The sequence below is a fragment of the Anolis sagrei genome, chromosome 2, assembly GCF_037176765.1.
Source record: "Anolis sagrei isolate rAnoSag1 chromosome 2, rAnoSag1.mat, whole genome shotgun sequence".
In the NCBI taxonomy this organism is placed as follows: Eukaryota; Metazoa; Chordata; class Lepidosauria; order Squamata; family Dactyloidae; genus Anolis; species Anolis sagrei.
The window spans coordinates 196,071,491-196,098,788 of record NC_090022.1 but is presented as its reverse complement, the minus strand read 5'-3'; the positions used below and the strand labels follow the sequence as shown (position 1 = coordinate 196,098,788).

General features: G+C 38.3%; 1 protein-coding gene across 1 annotated transcript in view; it reads left to right on the top strand.

The window, feature by feature from the left end:
* The window catches only part of LOC132767567 (transient receptor potential cation channel subfamily V member 6), a 33,004-nt gene extending 9,710 nt beyond the window's left edge, over window positions 1-23,294 (top strand). The window contains exons 2-15 of the mRNA XM_060762675.2: window positions 6,116-6,213; window positions 6,532-6,654; window positions 8,170-8,310; window positions 10,073-10,171; window positions 10,642-10,817; window positions 12,286-12,432; window positions 14,215-14,427; window positions 15,256-15,342; window positions 15,968-16,044; window positions 16,690-16,855; window positions 17,315-17,381; window positions 18,368-18,636; window positions 21,259-21,365; window positions 21,908-23,294. Of these exons, the coding sequence (XP_060618658.2) occupies window positions 6,116-6,213; window positions 6,532-6,654; window positions 8,170-8,310; window positions 10,073-10,171; window positions 10,642-10,817; window positions 12,286-12,432; window positions 14,215-14,427; window positions 15,256-15,342; window positions 15,968-16,044; window positions 16,690-16,855; window positions 17,315-17,381; window positions 18,368-18,636; window positions 21,259-21,365; window positions 21,908-22,178 (2,041 nt within the window). The 3' untranslated portion in view covers window positions 22,179-23,294. The remainder of the gene's footprint in view (window positions 1-6,115; window positions 6,214-6,531; window positions 6,655-8,169; window positions 8,311-10,072; window positions 10,172-10,641; window positions 10,818-12,285; window positions 12,433-14,214; window positions 14,428-15,255; window positions 15,343-15,967; window positions 16,045-16,689; window positions 16,856-17,314; window positions 17,382-18,367; window positions 18,637-21,258; window positions 21,366-21,907) is intronic.
* The last annotated feature ends 4,004 nt before the right edge of the window (window positions 23,295-27,298 follow it).

Here is a 27,298-nt window from a genome sequence, read left to right as displayed (position 1 = left end):
CCCATAGCCTGATCCTGACAATATTTTTGATGGATCCTTCCCTTAGACTAACAGGACAAACATATTCTCTTTCTCTGCTAAACTTCAGGTGGATGATAAAATACTTGTCTCTTCAAAAAGCTTAAGGGGAATCCACGCTGCACAATTACTGCAGTTTCCAGAGGCAAGGTATTACTGTATTTAGTAAAGACATAGTAAACAGTATATGATTTGTCATTGTGGCCTTTCAAATATTTCTGACTTATGGCAACTGTATCATTGAGTTTCTCTGGCAAGATTTATTCAGAGGGGGTTTGCCTTTGCTCTCATTTCAGAATGAGATAATATGACCTACCCAAAGTGTGAGATCCACCTCTAAGGGTGGATTTCATGGTTTGTAAACGCCAATTCTTATTTACCCCATTAAAACCCTTTCTGGGGGAAAGGCCCAAAAAATGTGGGTAGCTCCATTGGAGCTACCCAAAAGACAGCTTACCTCCCGTTATTGGTGAGGAAGCATCTTGCGACACTTCCTCATCACTTCAACCATCAATGGGGTGGGGCCACAGCCTGCATCATGTAATAGTGCTCGGCAGGCCCTGTCCCTGAGGAGGAACAATGGGCCAAAAGCCCCTTGTGTGATGAGGTGATAGGCTCTGTTTCCTGGACCCTCAGCAAACACAGCAGTTCTGGTTGTGGTGCCAACTTCTCCACTGTAAGTGAGAAGAAATGTTGACAATTGAGGAGAGAAAAAGCATGGTGAGATTGCATGCAATATTTCTATCTGGATCTGCTGCGTGCTTGTGACGTCAAGAGTCTTTTTATTTTCCATTTTGTTTTCCTGAAATTGGTTACCTAACTTGTATTTGGAGAAAACTGATTTTGATTGCTTTAGGAATAGTCCTACTGTATACAATAAATTCCTGGGTTATGGTCATTTATATTTGTATAATGATGTCAAAGAGTTTCTCTGGGCAGGTGCCAGGAAATTAAACAAGGAGATAGTTAACTCTGTTTTGTTTGCACAGCATATCGTATTTTCTCAGTTTGTAGTAGTCATGAAGGTGGAACTTCTATTAGTTCTTGCCATGTCTCTTGGGAATTATCATGCTGCTTTACTCTATTAAAATGGGTCTGTGGTTTTTTGAAACTGAGACAGTATCTCATCTATTCAAATTGTTATTTTGTATCTTGAAAGTATATATTTCAAAATAAAATAAAAATATATGCAAGTGTCTTCAAATTGGCTAACTACTTATGATTGGAGCTCCCGGTGGTGCAGTGGGTTAAACCGCTGAGCTGCTGAACTTGTTGACTGAAAGGTCGCAGGTTCGAATCTGGCCCACTGTTAGCCCCAACTTCTGCCAACCTAGAAGTTCGAAAACATGCCAATATGAGTAGATCAATAGGTACCACTCCAGCGGGACGGTAACGGCGCTCCATGCTGTCATGTAAGCCACATGACCTTGGAGGCGTCTACGAACAACACTGGCTCTTCAGCTTAGAAATGGAGATGAGCACCAACCCCCAGAGTTGGACATTACTCGACTTAATGTCTGGGGGAAAAATTTACCTTTACTTATGATGGCCCCATGAATTTCATGAGGTTTCTTGAACAAGGGATACTCAAAGGGGGTGGAGGGGGGGGGGGGTTGCCAGTTCCTTCCTAGGAAATTTTAGCCATAATATTTGTTTGTGGTCTCCCATCACAGTGCTAACTGGGGCTGACCCTCCTTACCTGTCAAGATCTGGATAGATTTGCTGCCTTTAAGATATTTCTATGGGTATGTTTTATTATTTTAGATTTGTTTGAAAGGAAGTGCCTTGTTGTGGAACCATAATACACGGTAGTTTCTGGAAAGGTATTAAAAAGATAAGACGAACTCTGAATTTCATAGGGTTTTCATAGGCAAGAAATACAGAGAGATGGTTTTACCAGTTCCTTCCTATAAAATATAGGCTGTGGTATCTGATCTTTATTGGCTGTCTCGCATGCAATGAATCATCATAGAACTCAGATTCCATCATCAAATTTTATGAGATCTATGGTGTACTTAGAAACAAAATATTGTAAAAGATGGGCGCTTTACAATAATGCGTTGTCAAGTGCAGCTCTGCAAATGAAAATCATCCATAAAACAAAAAAGATTTGACAATTGTGTTAATTATGAATGCCATATTGCTCTACTCTGGAAAATGAGAAGCTTTATTTTGTCAAGGACTAATAAACACAAACACTGAGGCTTTTTGCACAATTGATGAGACCCAACCCATCTAAAAGTATTGGTAATTAGTCTAACATTTCAATTCTACCTGTGTATCTAGTAAACTTCCCATCAAATGCTATGGCCCCTCAATAGTATATCTTGGTATTTATTTATTTAAAACATTTATATTCCACCCTTCTCACCCTGCAGGGGTCTCAGGGTGGAGCACAACATATATACGGCAAACATTAAATGCTAGGTCATAAAACCATAAATATATACAAACATTAAAATCACTTATATCCACTTTAAAACCAGTTGCTTAAAGACCATCTCAGGACACCATTCTATTAATGCCTCATCACACTGCCCCAAAGACTTTGTCCCACAGCCAGGTCTTCACCATCCTTCCGAAGGACAAGAGGGAGGGGGATGATGTAATATGGCCAGGAAGGGAGTTCCATAGCCAGGGGGCAATCACTGAGAAGGCCCTGTCTCTCGTCTCCACCAAACATGCCTTTAACTGTGGTGGGACTGAGAGCAGGGCCTCTCCAGAAGATCTTCGTCTTCATGGTGGATTATAAAGAGAGATACATTAAGACAAGTAAACTGGGTCAGGGCCGTTTAGGGCTTTATAGGGCTTTATAGGGCAAAGTTCAATTGTGAATTTTGAGGCTATAAATGTGTCAATTCATTTTATGGTATAAGCTTCAAATTAAAGCACTTACATCATGAAATTATGGCATCTATATCCATTTAGTGATAGAGCTACATTTATTTTCATTTCTGTTTGCCCATTGCTATTGTAAGTGCAGCCTACATTATTCACAGAATTTACCATAATCCAAGTCTGCAAAGTTTTAAAAGGAAAATACAGATACAAGAGAGATGACCCTATGTGACAGACCTGTGGTTAGGTTTCAGAGCTATTATAAAAGTCAAAACCAATATAATTCCCTTGTCATACTTTTTATTGTCACTTTCCTACACCTAAACCATGCTCAGTAATATAGAATGATACTTCTGAAAAGCAAACACTAATTATGTTATTCTGTTGGCTTTATTATCTCTGACACTGTAAGTCTTTATGGTAGCACATTTATCAAGACATTCTGGAAACTGAAGAAGGTTTTTGTATGCTAGTGTTTGTTCTGTTGTTTCTTTGCTTTGTCAAGGAATTTTTACTTGTATGGAAATCTTTACTTCGAGCTTGATTTTTGTTGACCTAGTTAAGGAATTACATGCTAGGGCATCACCTATAATACCAATAATGATACATGATGGGCAATTTTGGTTATTAAAATCCACTTAATATCCTGGAACAGCAAGGTTTAGGAGTATTTCCAGAAATAGGCAGATGTAACAGCTTCTAATTTAAAAAATGAAATTAGTTTCCTAGGAGTGGGGAAGTTCTTTTCTGATAGTGTCAAAACCTGTTCCTTTATCCAAATTTTCCAGTGGTGGTGGTGTTTACACTAATGCTGTACATTTTGCTCCCGAACTTCTGCTCTGCAGCATCCATACACTGATCACCTGCAGCACATTTTATCACTGATTTATGACTTTCTCCTAACTTTTTAAACACATTTTTGTGTGGATGGTCATTGTAACAGAGGTGTGTATTTTCTGGATTTCACAGCATGTGTAAATGGGGGTTAGGAAATCCCCCTGAAGCTGAAAGGTGCAAGTTCTTATTCTACATGTAGTGTGCGCAGGATTGCAACCAGCAACATACCCAGCTCTAGAAGGGATTTTGAGCTACTGACTGAGGACTAAACAAAATAATTTATTAATGTAATGTGTACCTGAGCTGCTTTTTAAAACTTTCAATTAAATGTGTGTTGCCTAGAGCTATATCAAAACAAGGATGGTTCTACACAGACACTATAATGCAGTTTGAAGCCAACTTGAGTGTCCACAAAACTTACACCCCACTGCATGCTGTAGTATGAATCAAACCAGAAACAATATGTTTTTTTTAAAAACCGCCATAATGTCAGGAACTAGTCAGACAATGAACTGCAGCCAATCAAAGTATATCCCATAGTAGGCTCAAAACTGCCATGATCCCAAACAGACGTGGATCAATGCATTTCATCACATTGGTTATGAAAACAGAAACATGCATATTCTGGAAGCTGCCTAACTGGGGATATTGCAGTTCCTGGGGTTTTTGGCATCATCACTATAAGTTTTTGTAAGTAAATATAAAAACAACAGTTGGCACATTTTAATTAGAAAGTATGCTTTGAAATGTTTTTGAAATGAATAAATCCTTGCATTTGTAGTTTAGTGAAGCACTACAACTTTGTAAATTCCTTTCCTTAAACTGCAAAGCCTGATCCTACAGGACATTGCCACAAGAGTTGCAGCAGAATCAAATATCTGTCATTGTGCAGTGTGAAATGTTATAAGGCTTCTGCAAGGAATGGATGAGAGAATGTATGTCAAGTGCTTTGAACATGTCTAGTGCTATTTGTGTGTGAGAGTGTGCCTTCAAGTTACCTGTCAACTTAGGATGATCCCATTAATTTCATAGGGTTTTCTTAGACATAATATTCAAGATGTACTCGTAGCTTTGCTAGTTCCTTCCTCTAAAACAGTGTTTCTGAAACTGCTCCTTCGGGTATTTTGGACTTCAGCTCCCAGAAATCCCAGCCAGCTTCCCAGCTGTTAGGAATTGTGGGAGCTGAAGTCCAAAACACCTGAAGAAGCAGAGTTTGAGAAACACTGCTCTAAAATATAGCATGCAGCAGCTGGTATTCATCTAAGAACTGACCAAAACTGACTCTCTTTACTTTCCAAGATCAGATGGAATTAGGGTATTTATATGAGTATGTTATGTTATTTTGTATTTGTTTGAAAGGAAATGCTCTGTTTGGAATCATAATACATGGTCGTTTGGGGAAAGGTGTGAGAAAGTTAAGAGCAGACTGTCCACCTCAGTTCCTACCAGAGCAGCCCCTGAGGAGGTTAGCATTTCTGTGCTGTGTTCAGTTGTTATCTTGAAAGCAGAATGATTGCGTTCAACAGTACAATGGCTGCTAATTGTTAACTATCAGGGCTTCCCAATATCTTCAGGAATTCAGATACCTAGAAATGAAAGTCTGTTTTATTTGTCTAATTTTCCTTTAATGTCAGAGATGAAGACACATAGATAAGAAACTCCCCACCCAAAAAGGAGGCTGGATCCTTGTTCCTTGCAGAAAAATAGAGCATTGACTTATCTTGATCAGAAGCTAAATCATTCCCCCACCATTCTACACAAACTTTCTACAGGGTTAAAGGTCTCATTCTTGTTGACTATCCTTGATGCTCTTTTGTTGAAATTCCTAAGGCTAGTTAGACCCAGTTACCTGTTACTCTCCTTGTGGAAGTGCCATTTGAAGGTGTTCATGGTTGAAATCATTTGAGCTACATGGAATCATATTACCATCTTTGGATGTCTTTTCTTCTGCACGTCACGTTTGATGAACTATGTATAGTAACCAAGTTGATGCATTTTAAAGATTAGTTCCCATCTTTCTAATCAATTTGACAAACACAGCATGGAAGTCCATACTATCATATTGCATATGCATTTGGTAGAATTTACAGTTTTCACTGAAAAGGGTCAAATTACATTACATTTGCATCTTTTTGATCTGTCCCTATGCTGCCGTCACATGGTTTCAGTAAACATTTCAAAAGGTGATTATGCATCTTCAGTTACCAGTTAGATTGGCTTGCTTGCTTTTTGTTTTGCTCAGTTTTCTCATATTCAATATTCTGACAAATATTTCAGTATCATATTACTCACAATCATAATTTTTCTTCCATTCTCATAAGGAAAATGTCCTATACGTGATGTTTTGACTCCCCTCTTCAAAAGCTACAGAGAAGTAAATATGAATAATTACATCATTTTGTTTCATTTGGGTTGCTTACAGAATCTGGGAGTCTCCACTACTTCTGGCTGCCAAAGAAAATGATGTTCAAGCCATCAGGAAATTGACCACGGATGGGTCCTGTGATCTTTTTCAGAGAGGTATTCACCCCTTCCTTGCTTCCCAAGTTAACAAATGGAGTCCATGCTTGGCTAAGGAGAGAATTCTCTTTGAGGAGCAACAGCCACATTCAAATAGTGAATTAGCAAGGGCCTTATCGCAATAAGTATGACAATGGTGGATTGATTCAAATATTCTTTTTTCTCATCAAAATTATACTTGTCATCCATCCCCAGTTTTAAATGCAAATGGGGTAGACATATGAAGACACAAAATTACTACATCCATTATGCTAGCATTGCTAGAAATTCAGCTAAATCTTAACTGATCCTTTGTTTTGTTTTCCCTACTCTATGTAGGAGTTGTTGGTGAGACAGCCCTTCACATAGCTGCCCTCTATAATAATGAAAAAGCTGCTGAAGCTCTTTTGGAGGTTGCTCCCGAACTTATCAATGAGAAGATGACATCCGAATTCTATGAAGGTAATTGTTATTGAGCTAGAATTTTTAAATTAATATATATACTCTGGAATTGTGTTATCAGAGGTTTTTCCTTTTGATAGCTGATAAAAGGTAATCAACTTTCCACAAATCTGGTAATTGTTTGTCTTCCTGATTTTGCCTGGCATAATTTAGTTGTAATATAACAGTATAGTCATTTATTTTTTTCTTTTTGAATTTCCCAAGTTTTCCAGTTTCCTGGCATATTGCATTCTACATGCACACATTACACATATTTTCTCCCACAGGTCCAAAAGTATCTAAAGGTAAATAATTTTTGAAAGTCAAAAAGTGGTGTGAGGAATACCAAATTAAGTTTCTCTTCCCTTGGACACTGAAACTTGGACAGCTAGCTTAACTGAAAACACTTGGGGTCAAAGGATATCTCCCTGTGACTCTTTGGCCCCTTCCACACAGCTGAATAAAATCCCATATTACCTGCTTTCAATTGGAATATATGGCAGTGTATGAACTCGGATAACACTGTTCAAAACAGATATTGTGGGATTTTCTGCTTTGATATTCTGGGTTAAATGGCTGTATGTCTCCATGAATGTTGCAATATTGAGTCTCCCACTCTTTAAAATATATGAATGTCGAGTCATGGAAAAGGGTTAATATCTGTCAGCAAGCTGGTTACCTTGTTCCATGGTTTCCTTCCTAAGGTACATCTGTGATACAGGTTTATAGTAGTTTCATGCTAGTTTATCTTCACTGGCTTCCTCCAACTTAGAGAATTCTACAAATTACAATTTGGAAAGTCCTAACTGCATTTTTTCCTCACAGAAATTGCATGATGCTCATTGGGAAATCATATTAAACCACTTTAACTTTGCTAGGCTGATATGATAGACACAGATTGTCTATGTCATATACCCATGGGCAGTGATGGAAGTTAAATAAATGAGCGGGTCAGACTATATATGACATTAGCCACACTGTTTAATATTATGATTGGCATTTTATACACCATTTTTATAGACAAGGAACCTAATCTTGTTTGGTTCTACAGTAAGAGAGGGAGCAGGTAGACATTTTTTTAGATATTTCTATCACAATTTTCAAACTGAAAATCTCCAGTGAGGCTACCATCAGCTTCAGAATTTCACAACTTTAGGATGGTTTTCAGTGAGAAGATAATGTTGGAGGAAATGTCTGAGAAGTTGTTATCCCATCCACTAGTCTCAGTCCACACTAGAGCCATGCAAAACTATTTTTATTTTTTATTTTTATTTTTAAAAAAACCCAATAGTGTTAAGAGATGTGGCAAATGTCGTGTCTACTTTTACTCTCTGTCTTGGCTTTCGCTTCAAAGAAATACTTTTTTCCTGAACTGTCTGCATGTTTGTACTTCTCATTAAAGAAAATTTCCAGATTGTGAAACATTTAACCAGAATTTCTTTTAAAATGTTTGGTAAACTTGTAAATCCATCATAATGCAATGGTGTCTTTAATGGTGCATCTCTCTGTTTTGTGTTCTTGGCATGTGAATTGCAGGACAAACCGCTATGCACATTGCAGCAGCCAATCAAAATGTAAACCTGGTGAAGTGCCTGCTCAAGAAAGGGGCTCACATCTCCACTCCCCGTGCAACAGGACTCTTCTTCAGGCGTAGCACCCAAAGCCTCTTCTACTTTGGTATGATCTCATCTGCAGCTGCAGGAGACAGGGTTGCTTCTGGCAGCTGAAAAAATATACAGTTTTTAGGGACTACTCCCCATGTTCCAAAACAGCCCAATTGACAGTTGTTTATGCCAATATCTTTCCCCACAGCAGGTGTGTTTCTCTAAAAAATAATTTGGTGTGGCAACTGGGGTTCTTTTTTCATAACTGGCAGTCAGAGTCCTTATGATGTTACAACTAAGAGTTATCATTTAACAATAAGCATTATGGGACTTAATATTCTGCCTTTACTCTTCATTACTTTAATTTACCCTAAGCTTACTCTTATTATGAATTTGCAACCTGGGTCTCAGTTTGCTAATGACTCATCAGTTTCTACCACAGAGTATTGTGGCTTCAAGAATTGAGAAGCATTGCTCTCTCTAGGGCAGGCATTCTCAACCTGCGGCCCTCCATCTGTTTGGGTCTCCAACTCCCAGAAGCCCTAATGAGCTTGTTCAATTTTCAGGAATTCTGGGAGTTGAAGGCCCAAACAGCTGGAGGGCCACAGTTTGAGGATGCCTGCTCTAGGGTGTGTCAGGAGGCAGTTGTAGCTGCATAGATGATAATTCAGCATCTCAGATACAGCATGCCTGATCCTAAACACACTCAGTCATGTCTGATTATGGAAAGTAAACAATTGTTAGTATTTGGATGGGAGACCACTAGAGAGTACTAGAGATGTCCAAATAGTGTTATGTAAGAATCCTGAATGAAATCAAGCTATTGCCAAGTAAACCTGGCAGCGTGGATCACACGCCTGACTCGATATTAGGCAGCCTTCTGTATTTCTTTAAGTTTCTGAGTAGTTAGCACTGGAAATTGAAGGTCATTAAGCCCTAAACGGTTCCGGCCCAAAATACCTTGCAGACCGCATCTCGGCCTACGAGCCCACGAGGGCCTTGAGATCATCCGGGGAGGCCCTTCTCTCGGTCCCGCCTGCCTCACAGGCACGTCTGGCGGGGACGAGGGAGCGGGCCTTCTCGGTGGTGGCCCCCCGGCTGTGGAACACTCTCCCTGCTGAAGTTAGACAGGCGCCCTCCTTGATGGCCTTTCGTAGGGGCCTAAAAACATGGCTCTTCGAGCAGGCCTTCAATTGAGTGTAGTTAAATTGACAATGGAATGAACTAGGACTACGAATTTCGGCTATGACCCCAGGACTTGACGAAGCAGATTTTTAGTATAAGTATATGTTATGTTGTATCTGTCTGGTTTGTATTGTCTTTATTCACTGTACATTGTCTTCTTGTTGTTGTTGTTCACCGCCCCGAGTCGCCTCCGGGCTGAGAGGGGCGGTCAATAAATGCAAGAAATAAATAAATAAATAAATAAATAATAAATTATATCATAAATTCGATACATTGGCTTGCCTTGTCTTTGAACTGAAAGCTTTTCCTATGCTTTTAAGTTGGTGATGGCTACTTCAAACAGGCAGATGATCAAGTGACAAAAGAAGCCAGGCTGCCAACTGTTCTAAGTAAATAAATCTAATTGACAAATATATAAATAAATAGATGCATAAAAATGTTAGACTAACTGAGACTTGATCGTACTCATTGTGACCTGTCATCATTCAATTCTTATTAATATTCATGGGCTTTAATACTGAGGCTAAGCCATTACTTTTTTTTAAAGCATGCTTTTTTACTTTTATGATGAGTCCTAATTACCAAGCTTTGGTGAAGTTTCTTCTTTCCAGTGTTTGGGCCCTATTCTAATCCTCTTTATTCCTCTTCAGGGGAACATGTGTTATCCTTTGCAGCCTGTGCGGGAAGTGAGGAAATTGTCCGTCTCTTGATTGAAAATGGGGCTGATATCAGGGCACAAGATTCCCTAGGTAAGAGAAATGCAGTCAGAAAGAGAATATGATTTTGAGACTTCTCTAATAGCAGGAAGTAAAACATGACTGTCATAACTAAAATTGAACAAATGGGTTTTGATTATATCCATTAGGTGCTTTTATCAGTTTAGCTGTAGCACAATTTCCCTTGGATTGTTGGCAGTGGAAGGCAATGACAGACTATTTCTTGGGCATTTTTAAGGTGAAAGATATTTAACTGTGACATATCTTTCTGTAGCCCTGTCACAAGCAAAGTGTACCTATGCAGTGGAGGAGTCTGCATTAATTAAAATATATATATATATAAACTGATGATTTAAAACTGATGTGTTTTAACTGACCTTTTTGCTGATCGAAATCAACCAAATAGACCTGGGAAAAGTTAACCTGATATTTGCATAGAATGCTTTCTCACTTTCCCATTATGCAGCTCACTGAATATGGTTTTTCTGTTGTTTCATCCTCAGGTAATACCATACTTCACATCCTGGTCCTTCAGCCCAACAGGATTTTTGCATGCCACATGTACAATCTACTGCTCTCCTATGACAAACACGAGGGGGGCCTTGTGCCTATGGACTCAATTACAAACAATGAGGGTCTCACGCCATTCAAACTGGCTGGCATTGAGGGCAATACTGTGGTAAGCAGACCATCCAGGGATTTTTCTGGGAGATGAAGCAAAAGGAGTTCAGGAACAATTAATTTTGATGCTGTATTCTGATTTCCTTCTAGGAGACTCCAAGGGTCTTCTGTGGGAGTTGATGCTTGGCAGCCTCACAATTAATGCCTAATATATACCCTGTGTCTTATGTTGACAAACCATAGCATGTTATTATGTGTATGAGTAGATTCAAGCCTTGGGTTTGCACTTTTCCTTGTGTGGGGGAAGGAAATTTTAAAACTTCCATTCACAATTTATATTCTGCTTAATGTGGATTATTTAAAACCACAAATGGAAATGTAGTGCAAACCCCAAAGCTTATACCTGCTCAAGTAAGTAATAAATCATGGTTTGCTGATAAGTCTGAATGTAGTTTGAGGCTTGCTCAACTTGTTGAGACTTCCTAACTTTTAACAGTGCAATCAAACCATACACTTTTATAGTAGTTTCTGGTTTAATTAGTTCTTTCTCTTTTGCGCATGTTATACAACATTGATTTTATTAGAGTTCTGACACAGGCTTAAACAAAGCTCTTTCTATAATAATCAAAATAAATTATTTTGTAAGAGAACAAAATGGATCAATTTCAGCTGTAGTAGCAATCTTAAACAAGAGCCTGTCAGAGTGGCTCTTAGATTTAAGATATTAAGACAAGGCATTGTCTGAACTAAAAGAGTCAGATTCATGTAGTGAGCACACCTTGATGAAAAAACAGGACATAAATTTAACAAAGAAACACTCATAGCACCGGGACTGTGGCACAGCTGGCTGGGAGTCAGCTGCATTAAGATCAAAAGGTCATGAATTCCAAGCCAGCCCAGGTCAGAGGGAGCTTCCGACCATTTTTGTGTAGTTTGCTGTCGACCTTTGCAGTCCAAAAGACAGTTGCATCTGTCAAGTAGGAAATGTAGGTACCGCTTAAGCGGGGAGGCAAATTTAACTGATTTACAAGACCATAAAAATCTCCAGAAAGCATGCAAAGAATGAGGAAGTACTTCATCAGTATCACAAATGGTCGGTGAAGGGACAGCTCCCCTGGTGGCCAGAATACCCTCAAGAAAAGCTGGAATGTTAAATTGCCTCTGTGTCTGTCTATATATGTTGTGTGTCTATGGCATTAAATGTTTGCCATGTATATGTGCATTGTAATCCGCCCTGCGTCCCCTGTGGGGTGAGAAGGGTGGAAAATAAATAAATAGCAAACAGGCTGCTTAGATTGATGGCCAACCCCTAATACAAGGGCTCTGTAGGCCACAGTGAACCAGTCTGTGGAAGTCAGGTGACACTGGATGCAGCCTAGCTGACTCCAGACCATTTAGTCAAGTTTGTGGGACCTATTTTCCATCTCTAGTTCGGCATCGTCAATTTAGATTTTTGGAACATAGGCGCCATCTTCAAAAGATTCTGAACATGGCATGACTAATCTTTTAGTCTCTTTCATTTTCAGATGTTCCAGCACCTCATGCAGAAACGAAGGCACAGGCTGTGGTCCTTTGGGCCTGTTACCACTGTATTCTATGACCTCGCAGAAATTGATTCCTGGGGTGAAGAGCAACCTTTTCTAGAACTTGTTGTCTCAACCAAGAAAAGAGAGGTACTGTATGCTTGCTTGGTTTACTTTGATGTGGTTTTTAAAAGCAGTTACAACAAAATTTAAAATTTTCTTTAGGCAAAAAATACCTTCCTTCATCTGCAAATAACTTCTACGTAACTTAAGGACAACAGATGTATTCTAGACAGTTGGACAGATATTTGTGTAACCAGTTTCTGTGGAAAAAGGTTTCTGCTTTTCCGCCTGTAGTACTTTGTACCCCATGGCTTTCAGCATTCAGTCAAACAGGAAGGGAGCTGTATTCTGGGGCTTCACAAATCTTCTGAAAGCATAACTTAGTGGGTTGAGTGGATGAGAGGGAAGGCAGTGTATTACTCTCATGTAAACATTAAAATTATATTTGACTGTTACAGGTATAATCCACTTCAGTTGGTATAACTGAAGTGGATCTGTACAGTGGAATCTTTGTTTCTTAAAATCCCACTGAAAGCATTAATATTTTCCTGCTGTCAACCTCTTTTCACCAGCTGATACAGTGTTTTGCTTCAGTGCTTTTCATTCACATTGTGGTGTTAGGAAGGGACACTAAAAGCAGGAATAGTATACAGTGCTTACCTAGACTGTGATTCAAAAGTCAAGCTGCAGTAAAAGTTTTCAGGAGCAACATGTTAGATTTGGCCTCTACACCTGAAAACAGAATAACATTGTCTTTTAGAATGCATGTCCTTAAAACAACTATTTGAAACATAAATAGATATTGGGAAGAGTTTTTAAAATCAATTGCTCTCCATTCTGACAAATGACAACCTATTCACCAATAGTTGCCTTCACCAAACTAGCACCTTTACAAGCTACAGACATTTTGGGAAGATATATAACTTAATACATACAAAGGACCCTAAATTTAATACCTGATCCTGATATATTCGCAATGGGTTAAGTAAGACTTCTGTCAGACAATCTGAGAAAGCATTCCCAGTTACTGTATGTATGACTGTCATTATCATTTCTGTCTTCCTGGGAAAATGAGTTAAAACACTTTCAACATTCAGGTCATAACTAGACAAACAAATCCATTCTTCTGGAAAGACAAATTCTTTTTACAGTTAAGACCGTGTTAAAACTGTTGAATTTGACATCTGCTCTTCAGCCGTCATTATATTCAATTCTACAGCTCATTTATTATATAGGAAATTCTTCCCACCAGATAGGCCCATCCAATGGCTCTGTGCAACAGCTGCCTTCAACCAGTTTATCTTTATGATTTTTACATGTCATCTAAGGTTATTATAGCCTCTTTTTTGAACTCTTTGAACCATCATAAACATCTCAGAAATGGGTCTGCTGAACTTGATGAGAAATAAATTCAATATAGTCTTAATTCCTAGCTATAGAGGCACACCCCAAACTAAGGTGTGTCACCCTAGTTTCTATGACAACTCTCTCTCCCTTTTTTGTTTTACTCTTTTGTTGTATGTTAATTTATCCTATGCATTTGGATTATAATCTAACTTTAAATGGGAATTAAATTTTTCATGACTCTTTTTTTAATTCTTTTTTTACTAACTTTGTGTGACACAACTTAGTGCCCATGCTGGCACTTTCTCCACACAGCAATATGTACTGTGAAGAGTGTTTTTCTCCAAATCTCCTCTTGTTTATTGCAAGAAGTTATATGAGTTTTAAGAGGGGGGAAATCATTGTAGAGATACCGTTTTAAAGAAATATATGCTCTTATGTTGTTTCTCTTCAAAATAAAACTATGCCAGAACAAAATGTTTTTGGAGCTAATCCACAGTTAATCTCTTTGCCTCTTTCTTGTAGGCTCGTCATATTCTAGACATAACCCCAGTGAAAGAGCTTGTGAGCCTGAAGTGGAACACATACGGACGCCCTTATTTCTGTTTCCTGGCATTGTTCTATGTCCTCTACATGATTTGCTTCACCATGTGCAGTGTTTATAGACCTTTGAAGTATCGACTGGACAACCGAACAGATGAGCGGGACACCAGGGTTTTACTCCAGAAAACACTACAGGTGCACTGACTGATATATCTGTTTATATTGGCTCTGGATTTTCTTGATCGATGCACAGGAACAGACTAATGGAATCTTAGATTAGAGGAAGGGTTGTGTCACGGTAGTCTGCAAGCCAAAGGAATGCCATTAAAAATCATTTCCATTTTTGGCTAAAGCATTTCTCCCTAGAGGTCCAGCCTTTTTGTATGTACTTCGTTTTGTATTTTTTACAAATGAAAATATTCAGAAATGGCATCTCTCCCACCTGTAGTCTGAAATTGAACTGTCCACACTCATTTGCTTCAAAAGACTCATAGTTTCATTCTTCTGTGTATGCAAATCATCCCACAGGATGTGATTGTGATATCAATATAATCTAGCTTTCTCCACTGACTCTAGCAATATGTTTTACCCACTCTGCATTTTTGCATATCTTATCAAGCTATTAATCCCTAAGGCAGGCCACCCTACTTCTGTATGAATGTATAGCAGTGCCATGGCAAGAAAAGGAAATTCTTATTTTTTAATGTTGCATGAGGGAAAATGAAAGCTTTTCCTGAACTCATCATTGAGTTCCCTAGCAAGTCTCCCTAGAAACAGATTTCCAAAATAACAGTGCTGTTCATAAGACCTTGCTCCAAAAACTGTATATCCAATTCCTGAAAGGAAAGAACCTGAGGTCCTAAAGCCCTCAAGGTCCAGAAAAGTTTAGGCTTTGCTATAGCAGGGATTTATCAGGGATGTCTTTTTCGGTGACATGTTAATTTTTTGTGTGCAGGATTTTGATGTTTTACGGGTATTCACTCCATGATTCCATCTCACTAAAGATCTGCGTCTTTCTTTTAGGAATCCTATATGACGTATGAGGATCAGCTTAGACTTGTGGGGGAGCTGATCACAGTGATAGGAGCCTTGGCAATTTTGCTTCTAGAGGTAAGGGGAAACCTTACAACTGTACATGACTATTCTTCTTTAGGTTGTACCAATACCAGTCTAGAGGCCTCATCTTCCATTTGAAGCAACATTGAATTAGTGTTCCTTGAAAGGGATTATCTAGACCACAAAATTATGAACTGGACTAAATCTCATTTGAGTATTAATATTTTTTCCATAAATATTTAGAATAGTTCCTGGTAGTTCTGTTTTCATATTCACCATGTACCTAACCGTCCAGTCCCAATGTTCCCAATGTTATTTGAGCAGAGAGCGCTCCAAACTCCTTCCAACCTCCCATATAGTAATAGTTTGTCCAAAACAGATAACCACTTCACTGTGAGCTCATTTGTACATGGTAAGATTCACCCTCTCCCTTTTCATAAATTAAATTGTAATGTGTTCTAGAGGCTGAGGGCTAAATAAAGAGAAAGGGCCGCTTGAACAATTGATCTACATGTATTGCTTCCACCGCCCCACTTGACAGACCCAAAATACTTTATGACCTCCCAGTTGTGACAAAAGAACTGGGGGAGCATAACAAGAGCCCAACATAGAAATTGAAGTTTTGGGGGACACAAATTCATAACCTAAACTCTGTTCTAACTCATAATCATCTTTTCAGATTCCAGATATTCTTAGAATTGGAGCTGCTAAATTCTTTGGCCAAACCATCCTGGGAGGACCTTTCCACATTATCATGTGAGGTTCTACATCTCCACAGTTCACAGATAAACACTTTCATTTTAATTGATTCCTTGTCTCTTTTTTATTTTTCTCTCTATCTAATGACTGCTCCTTCTTTGTATTTATTTCACTGCAAACTTGTTAGATTTACAGTTGATTTTTATCTCAGAAGTTACATTTGTAATGCAATGTTTATTCCTTAAAGTATTTCTAGAAGAGCTAGACAAATCTGTGAAAGGGTTAGAACATGTCCTAGATTTCCTGCAGTCCTAATGGGTTAATGTTGCCAGGCCAGCAGACAAATGAAGAAACAAGAACAGACTGGACACTAAATAGGTATTAGGAAATGGGGTTTTTTTAAAGGAAAAGCTTTTTGAGAAAAAAGGATGGGTGGAATTCATTGTACTACTCATCCTTTTTGAAGTGCAGTACTTATTTTTCTGAGTCGTTGAGACCAATACATTTCTTCTCACTTCAGAATCATAGAAATATCTCTATGTATTCAGACATTCCTGTGATTTTTGATTTGGAATTTTGCAACCAGACAAAAGATGCAAACACGCACATTGACATATCTTTAATAGCTGCTAGCAAATTATTGTGTATAGAGGACAGTCAACTGTAATATCACTCATCTGATAATCCATTTTTGCTTTGCAGCATTGCATATTCATGTATGATTCTGGTAACCATGGTAATGCGTCTCACAAGCACCGATGGAGAAGTGGCACCAATGTCCTGCGCCCTGGTACTAGGGTGGTGTAATGTTATGTATTTTGCACGAGGATTTCAGATGCTCGGGCCATTCACCATCATGATACAGAAAGTAAGGAATACTGTTTGACCTGGTTGCAAATGTATACATATGTGCCTTCTAGTCACCTGTCAAATTCTTGCAAATTCCATGCGTTACATAGGGTTTTCTTAAGCAATGGAAAGTTATAGGAATAGTAAATATCTTTCCTTCCAAATAGTGTGGGCAGTGACTCTTTTTTTTTTTTGTAAAAAAAAAGAAAAGAAAAAAGAGTTAAACACTAAATTATGGCAGTGCTCTCTGAGAAAAGGTTCATTTATAGTAAATGTCTTAAATGCCAGCTGTTGTATAAGTCTTGACAGAACTTCCTTGTTAAAGCACTGCAATATTCATGTGGTCCAGCAATCTGGAACTAACAGTGATAGGGTAGTCTTCACTTAAATTAAATGTCCAAAAAATGTGGGATGTTTGAATAAGCCAGCAGTATAAAAAGCTAATGTCATGGCATCACTTTTTGTATCTTTTTGACAGATGATATTTGGAGATCTTATGCGATTCTGTGGATTAATGGCAGTTGTGATACTTGGCTTTGCATCAGGTGAGATAGAAATTTAACAATTCTATTTTAGGGTTATTTAGTTTACCCACTTTGCTTTGAACTTTGGGTCTTTAGAGGGAATAACTGTTTGTGCTAGAGATTAAGAACATGTTATCTGGTACTGATGGAAGTTAAAGTCTACCAACATCTGCAGGGCCACAGGATTTCATTCCTTGACCTAGTCCAGATTTTTTTCCATTGGAAAATCAGACATCTCAGTGTCTTTATAGTCGTCTTTTTCAAATAATGGTTCTTTGGAATCCTGGGATTCTTTGGAAATGATCATGTTTCCAAACTTAGAAAACCAATATTAACTGCCAGTGTTAACTAAAAAAATAGGTTATTAATCATTTGACTTTTCCCTGGAATGCACAGCCACACGTAGAAGCTGGGCATATTTTTGGGTCACATAGGATAGTAGCTAGCTCAGGCACAGGTGCGTCTGGCCTATTGGCCTTAGTTTGCCCATGCCTGGACTAGCTGAACGGATCTGGCTGGTGTCCTAGAAGGGATTCATGGGTTCTCTAAACCAAAGCAGACTGAGCTCTCACTCTCTCCATGTTTAAGTTTCTTCTCTCTTTTCACTCTGCACTTGGGTTTTTTATGGTCCTCCCTGCTCACTTTCTATGAACCTCACAGCTGTTTCTCAGTGTTTGGCTTCCTACCACTAGCTCTTGTCTTTTGCTGCTCTTCCCACATTTTAGTAAGTTTCTTCTCTATTTTTCCTCCCCCCACATCCTTAGTACTCTTCTCCCTCTTTTCTCTCCTGCATGTCCTCTTATCATTCCAGACACTTCACTGAATAGCCTGACTGGTGTTTCCCAGCAGGTCTAGGGCAGTGTTTCACTAGGATCTCAGGAAGGATGCTAGGAGCCATCTCCAATCTGTGGGCATTCTAACACAGTTATCAAAAAGCAACAAATGTCATTCACCTTTTGGTCTTTCAGTACCCATCTCCTAAATAGTCTTCTTTGTTTCACCACCAGCCTTTTACATCATCTTCCAGACAGAAGACCCCAGCAAATTAGGACAGTTCTATGACTACCCCATGTCTCTCTTCACCACCTTTGAGCTGTTTCTTACCATTATTGATGGACCTGCCAACTATGATGTGGACCTGCCATTCATGTACAGTGTGGTGTACTTTGCATTTGCCATCATTGCAGCTTTGCTCATGCTCAACCTGCTTATTGCCATGATGGGTGACACTCACTGGCGTGTGGCCAGTGAACGGGATGAGCTTTGGAGAGCTCAGGTGAGAATAAAGCTGTGCAGTGCAGACATTCCCGTGGTTCCTTTATGCTGTCTGACCCATCATCATCATCATCATCATCATCATCATCATCATCATCAGTAGTATCCCCGTTTTTTTCCCAAAATCAGACTCGAAAGTGGCTCACAATAAAACCAATACAATTAAAACCTCAAAATATAAACCTTAAAATGGAATTACCAGTAAACATGAACGATATTAAAAATAAACAGGTAAAGTCCTTAATGCCAATTAAAATTTTATCCATAGCTAAAACACGGCACTCACTTAATTGATCTTCAAAACTTTCTTCTTTAAAAGCCTGCCTTAATAAAAAGATTTCAGCCTGCTATCAGCACTTCCTAATCACCACAATTATTTATTTATAGCAGGAGCCCTGGTGGCTGTCGGTCAGCAGTTTTGTGCTGGCAAAGCTGCTGACCGACAGGTCAGTGGTTCAAATCCAGGGAGAGCTGGAGCTGACTCCCTCTTTCATGCAGGGACATGAGAGACATGAGAGAAGCCTCCCACAAGGAGGCTCCCACATCAAACATCAAACATCTGGGCATCCCCTGAGCAACATCCTTGCAGACGACTAATTCTCTCACACTAGAAGCGACTTGGAGTTTCTCAAGTCGCTCCTGACATGGAAAAAAAATATCCGTAGTCGTTAATCTGTCTTCAAATAACTTTGTAATATTGATATTATATAACTGTGTAAAGATTATGTGTGCCAAAGCTATACTAACTAGCTTTTTGAGATCTAGCCCTTTACCTGTCATGTTCTGCCTATTAACTACAGACTATCCTATATTACCATCCATGAGTGGGGCAAAAACAGATACAGACTTCTATTCTGATTCATTCCATTCCATAAAAACATACCTTTGAACACACAGCCTTGAAAAACAGAACTTTTACTAGCCTGTAAAACACTTGAGTTGCATTTCCATTTTGTTTATATGGTAAGGTATCATTTTAATAGTCAAAAAGACCTTCAAAGGTGGCTAGAGCAATACAAAGCAACATTGATACAATCCACTGAATCATTCCATTAAAACCAGAAGAGAAGAAATGGAAACATTCTGCAGTTTTTCTTCTCTTAAATTTTCTTTCATTTATCTTCCAAATTTGGTATTTTAAAAGAATATGATGTTTATTCAGTGCACTGATCAATCAGAAAATTCAGAAGATGTGGATGAAATATAGGCTTAGCTATCTCATTGAATCCAGTGGCCTGGGAAAATGCATAACTTTGGTTAGATCATGACCAATGGTTTTCTCAATACGCATAACAAATTTTTTCCTTCAAGGATTTCTGTAGCCTTTATAGTTCTGATAAGGCAGGCAAAGCAATAAGACGGTCATACATACATTGCTGGACAAGACAGCATCATCATGACTGAGCTGAGAACGGAATCTAGAGTTTCTGGTACATTTCCAACACAATGGAGAAGCTTCTTCCTTATGTTTTCTATTTCTCCAGATAACACTTGTTAATTCAAGCTAAGAAAGGCTTATTATGGCAAAGGTCCCTTCTACACCACTCAATATCCCAGGATCTGATCCCAGATTATCTGCTTATCCCAGGTTATATGACCGTGGAGATTTATATAATCCAGTTCAAACAGATAATTTGGGTTTGGATCCTGGGATATAGGGCAGTGTAGATCCAGCATAATGCCAGCAACTTCAATCTAATTCAGCTTTTTAAAAATACATCAATTCACCTGTCAAACAGTTTCAAAAATTAGATAAATCATTATAATGTATATAAGGTTCATGTAGTTACTATGTTGTAGTAGGCAGAATGTTGAACGTTACTTTCATGTTCAGCAGCTGTGAGAAGGTACTTTCACAATGACCCAGGACACATCCTTTTTCCAGTCTTCACTTGTTGTTGTTGTTGTTGTTATATTTATTTATACCCTGCTTTATCCCTCCCGAAGGGGACTCAAAGCAGCTTAACATAAAAGCATTAGTACACAATTTAAAATATATAAGCAAACAAACATTTAAACAGAATTAAATATAAACAGTATTAAAAAAATTCGCAGTTTAAAACCATTCTACACATTTCTATGAAAGGAAACATGGATAACCTTTATTAGATACATTGAAGATCTTAAAGAAAGATTCACCTCCTAAACTACATGTGTAACTAACACAAACCCTGTTCTGACTACTGCTCTTTGGATAACTAGAAGGGCACCATCTAATACATGAATCTGATATCAGTGGGACTGGAGAAACCCTAAAGTTTGCAAGAGTGCCTTCTTCCTCCTACAATCCAGCATAGAAAAAGCCCTAAGCAATTATGAGAGGGAGGATCCTAAACACAGTGCAATTATGAACTATTACATTCAGTAGTAACAGAATGTTGCTGTTCTGATTGAACTGGGGAGCAGGGATGAGTGTCAAGACATGACATAGCTTGGAAAATAATATACCCTTAAACAAAATTATTTAATTTTAATTCAAAGATTATTAAAACTAGTAAATTCAGATCTATCGGTGACAACAGTGAATAAAAGAGAAACAGACTGTTCAGCATAGTTTATGAATCTAAATCTGTCAGTGCAGTTTTTTGTAAAGATGGATCTGACCCTCTTTGTTTTCGTGTAGGTTGTTGCTACTACGATCATGCTTGAGCGAAAGCTCCCACGGTGCCTCTGGCCTCGCTCTGGCATCTGTGGGCGAGAATATGGCCTGGGAGATAAGTGGTTTCTCAGGTCAGTTCCATTACATATATATTTGGATGTTCCATCAATTATGGCTGGTTAAGACATTTCCAGTCCATGTGGATTCTGGGAAATTGGGAAGATCACATTGTTTAGTCCATCTAGTCTAGCATAGTTTCAGAAAAGGATTTTCCCTATTCCATCTTGAAAATCTGTACTCTGACACTGAGCAGCAGCTCTTCTCAGACCTTCTTTTGATGAAGTCATACTTAGCTATAGACAGCTGTAGACCTAGAAGATATTTTCTTAACTATGACCAGAAGCTGAGGTTGGAACAAGAGGACAAAATACAGAAGTTACAGTTATGTTCAGCAAGAGCTGAAGGTTAGGTTTTTATTTAGGCTGTCAGACCCTGAAGCTTCAAACTGCTTGTCAATCACAGACCAAGTGTGTACATCTCATTTCCATGAGGTTGAAGCACACCAAATCCTGAGAAGCTCAGATCACAAAGTTCCTGGTTCAGACCTTGGTGTTCTTGGCAGCAGAGCCACTGAGAGTCCCAACATTAACCCTCCTCCTTTCATTCCACACAGGGTAGAAGAACGCCTTGACTCCAGCAAGCACAAGGTGCTTCGCTATGCAGAGGTATTTAGAAACCAAGACAAGGAAGAGCTTGATACGTTTTCTGGGAAACTACATCTGGGTGAACATTCCCAATTCAAGAAAGAATCATCTCCATCTGTCTCACGGAGCACATCCCGGAGTAGTTCCCATCGGGGCTGGCAAATCCTGCGAGAGAACACCTTCAACCGCTTCTGTGGGGAAGTGAATCATGCCTTAGAAGAAGAGGTCTACCATGTCTGAGGTTCCTCTTGACTGACTTTACTTGCATACCCAGTTGGTACCTTGTGGTGCATCACTAATTCCTCCAGAAGTTAATGGGATTTCTTGACAGAATTACCCAGTTCCAGGATAGGCGCTCTAATCTCATCCATGTCTGGAAGCTCCTCTCAGATACAAAGCTCTTGCACTTCTGGACAATAGAGATGAAATGTGCAGGGACATTTTTGTTGTTGTTTGGATGTGCATCTTTCTGGAGTAATTATTCTAAGGAGAATAAGAGATTTAGGGGGGAGTTAAGTCACAACCTGTCCACCAGTAATTCTCTTATCTCTCAACATGTTCTCAGGCAACATTTCACTAAATCACTAAAGAGCCGACTCTATGGAAAATTTAGTTCTAATACAAATAATGAATGTAGTTTTATATTTAAAAAACCTCAGGGAATTCACCTCAACTAAACAGCCTATAAACAGACAGCTAGCATTCTAAGAGGCTGTTTGGCTCTACAGACTTGAATCCTGTCTGCCACACTGTGGTCCAGAGATGGCCAGAATGGATTATGCCTTTTTGGCTATGATATACCAATGCACTTTAAGATAAATACAAAACTGGGTGTTTGATCCAAGACATTTTGCATTGTATCATAGGAATTTTGATATGAAAAGGAAGGATCAGCATTGTTTTTGCTTGGCTCAACTAAATTGTGCTAATATTTCCTGATGGGGCGAATGCAGAAGACATTTGTGAACTCATTTTTGGTGAGTTACCATTGCCCCTTTTTTTCCCTTATAGATGAGACTGAAGCATATTCTGTTCATCTCATCAGCAGTTGCTAGTTCCTGTGTGCACTGCTTGTGAGGAGCCACTTTCAACTGTTCTGTTCTGAGCCACATTTTAAAATGCTCCTTTTGAGGCAAAAGAAAATATGGAATGCAGTGCAGACATTTGAATTAGCCATGCCTGGGTATTCCTGCTTCCAGGGTGCTGCATCTTGGTGCCTTCTGAATATTATTGTCATAGCAATATGCTTAGAGTAAGCCTGAAGTTCCTTTTTAAGTAAAATATACCAAAGTTATTTGGGAGGAAGTTTCAAAAGTTCAATTAAGAGTAGCAAAACTCTCCCAAAGTTTTTGTATAGAAAGATAAAAGCTGCTTTATACTTTGCCATTGGTTCATCTGATTGACAGCAGAGGACATTTTCCACCCTCATCTAGTGGTGCCAAGGACTGAGTCTGCTTCTGAGCTACAGTCACTGCCAAGCACATCATGTGTCCTTACAAAACCACTACGTTTTGCAGAAGCAAAATCCAAGATGGTCAAACCTAGTGAAATATTCCAGGTGCCTGTCACACCTGAAGTCCTCTTAGAATAGTCTTTCCTGTAGATCCATTCCTGTAAGGAGGACTTGTTTTTCTTTTCTTTTTAAAGGAGGACTTGTTTTTCAACAATAAGAAGCAGGATGAAGCTTATACTTAATCTACAGTCTTTCTTTGGCTTTATTAGACTCACAGTTTTCATTTCATAAGGAAAAAATAACAATAGGTAATTTCTTAAAGAAAAGCTGTGAGATTGTACCTTCACAAGAACTCAATAGAAAGTTACTTGCATACATCACTACTGACAGCGAGAGCAATCAAGAGTTCTCAGGTGGCCAAATGAAAATGTACCTATATTTACGTTGCCAAGATATCTTTCTACCATGTGCACAACATCATATAGTGATGAATGGGAATGTTGAAAGTTAAAAAAAAAGTACACTGTTTGGAAAAATCCCTGTTTAAGGTTGGGCAGAGACTGAAAACAAGATTTTGAAGATGTCTTTGTTCCATGCTCATTCCCTAGTACAAATGCAAATTTCTATGCACATTTGCCTTCTAGCTTTCATGCAGCATCCTAGATTACCTCGGAGTTCTTTGAAAACTTGTTGAGGGTTCTTCAGTGGGAAGATCGACATGATCTTCCCATGATTTCTTGAAAAACACCTTCCCAGGCACTGACCTTTCCTCATAGGGACTACTAGATGTCTCCTGTAGCATACCCTTCATCCAAAAGGCAATAGGAAGATCCTGGAATTTGACAAGTGCTTTATTTCAATTGTGCACAAATGCTGAAGTTGCACTTCAGTCCTTGTCAAAGTATTATGGGTGACATAAGCCACAATGATTCTTGGCAGAAATATAGCATGGAATGACTTTTTCACCTGAAAGTTAAAAAGTATAGAAACCACCTTCTCAGGTTTCAATGAACAACTTTTCATTAATTCAACTTGATGCACTGTGTTTAACTTGGCTAGTCTTTGCTACATTTCAGTTTCCAGGTGTTGTGTCTTACTCTTGGGAAATTTGCACAATTGGATTGTGGAAATGGAAACTATGATTTGCACATATGTAAAAATTGTGATCTGTGGTGATATGGTTTGTGATTAGTTCACCACTATTTCATTCTGTGGCTTGATATTTTGTGAGAAGAGTCTGTTTATATTATGTCCAAATGAATATTTTCATTTTACTAGTAAGACGAAAAATATCATTGGGGCTAAATGAATATGTGATTTCTTCAGTGGGTTCAACTCTATTCGACAGCTGCTAAATTTTGCAACGGGCTTCATGGTCCATTCCACCAGTGATGTAATTAGCACCAAATCCAAGACCTTCTTCATATTTAGCTCCTTAGCCTATGAAACCACCCACATGCTCAGGAAAATCCATCCACACTACTAGAATGATGGCTCTTCTCAGTCTTCATTTTAGTGGCTTTCATATAAGGTGCAGCTTTAGGGAAGGACCGACATGATAGAACAGGGTTTTCACCACTCATGTAGTTTTCCATATTTCAACTTTATGATGTAGCAATCAGGCAAACATCTACATTATCAAAGTAATGAAAGAACCGGACCTGAGGAGAAATTCCTGACAACCTGATAATAGAAAAGCACTAGAAGGACATTGATCTCCGGCATATCCACTAAACCACCAGTCATTTGTACTGAAAAAGCACTTTTTTTAATGAATTCCAAAACAATTCACATAAAACTGCAGTTACAAGAGTGAGGTCTTTAGAAAAGAAACTAAGTGGGGTTTGTTTTGTTTTTTTATACTGCTACCAAAGAAGCCCCTGAGTCCTATTACTGTGAATATGAGCTAGTACATTAGGTGCCATCTACACCGCCATATAATTCATCCTCTGAATCCAGATTATCTGCTTTGAACTGGATTATATGGCAGTGAAAACTCATATAATTCAGTTCAAAACAAATAATCTGGTTTCAGAAACTGGGTTGTATGGCAGTGTAGATCCAGTTTTAGGTAGAAAAGCAACATATCAGAAGAAGGGAAAAGTTTAGCCTCATCTCTAGAATATATACATTCTGTGTGGAAAAGGCTTGGCTTAGATATATGATCCTCTGGTTGCAGCTAAAAATGGCACCATCCAGGAAAAGCCCTGTATGATAGGGATTTGCTGGTTGTATGAAACTGGCCTTGGAGCCCTGGAGCAAGGAAGAATTCTACTCATGTGAATCTCAAATGTTTTGGGAGTTTTAATAAAATATCTCTGTTGCAGATAACTTCAATGGGGAAAGAATGATGATCTGTTATTGAAGAGTGCAGAACTGTAATAATCAATGCAATGCATTGCTATTTATCATGATCTTTCATTTTAGGAATATAGTTTGATGAGATTATGTACATTCTTTTAGCCATTCCCTTATCTCTCAAGGGAATATTTACCTTTTATCATCTGCAATGCAGATAACTTTACTTGAACTACTTTGCTTCAAATTTCTCAACCATACAACTAAAGCTAAAATGACTCCAGATTCCACATGCTAATTTTCAGGTTTGTTTGATAATTTGTGTAACCTATATCAAATGTAAATCATGTTTTATTTTGTTACCACATGCAAGAACAAAGAATTTGAAATGTTTTTCTGTGTGCTTGGGATTAAAAGTTTCTGACTTTTAAAATGATTTTTCATACTCATACATCTTTTCTAAGAATATAATTTGTAGAAGAAATATTATACAAATGCCCATTTTTCACCCAAAGTCCCAAATGCAAAAAAAAAGGGAAACTCTTGAGAATTGGCCATTTCTTAAAAAGGAAGTCTCATGCTGAGATCCACAAAAGACAATAAAAGTATTTGTGTGCTCTTTACATCCTTTATAATGCCGCACTTTCTGGTTGTCTTGTATGATAGTAGTGTGTTTTATTGTATTGTTTACCTTTGTGATGTGAGATAAAGAGCAGCCATTGCTTTTTGGTAATGGTAAAATAGCATTAAAGATCAAATGAAAAACAATTCCAGTTCCTACTCGTAATCACTTTCTGAACTTAGGAGTTCAAACAATCTTGTTGAGAAAGCTAAGAAAATTTCAGATCCCAATCAAGATACATTTAGAATATGACTTGGAATGTATTTGCGGTTTTTGAAAGCCTTGTTCTGTTGCCAGAAATGCTGAACAATATCATAACTTTCAGTTAATTGTGCCCTACAACTAATTCAGGACATAGTCTGAATGCTGCTAATAAGTAGAAAATCCCTAGTAGCTTTTTGGCTTTCAGAAATCCATTCTGTGGTTATTTATCTATTTGGATTTTTTTTTATCATAGTATGAAAACAATGAGGATAAACCAGCATCAGTTTTGAATTAATTTAATAATCACCGTTGCTCTTCATAGATTGCTTTATTTATGGTTCAATCGTTTTTATGAGGACTGTACAACCTTGCAGAACAGGTTTGCTCACACCTTATGTCAGATCTGAAAGACCAATTTTGTTCCATTTTAAAATGATGATTGAACCAACAGAACCATCATGTCTTTTTTAAATGATAGGTGAAACAATCTGTCTCTCATACAGAATCAGCTGCAAGATCTTGATTGTTCTATTTACACCAAAAAGAGATAGGAACATATTTTGTTTAAGTAAACCCCATATGACAACTTTCAAGGGTAATTTATAGTGAGTGAAAATGTATCTCTGCTGATCAAACCCTTCTTGAACCATATTTGTCACTACTCATTAATGTTGAGAAATCATTCCGATAATATTATTTCATATATATGCCAATGTCTGGTGACTGCTAGCAAAAACTGGATCAATAGGCAGTAGTCTTATGCACTCTTTTAAAATGTTATAT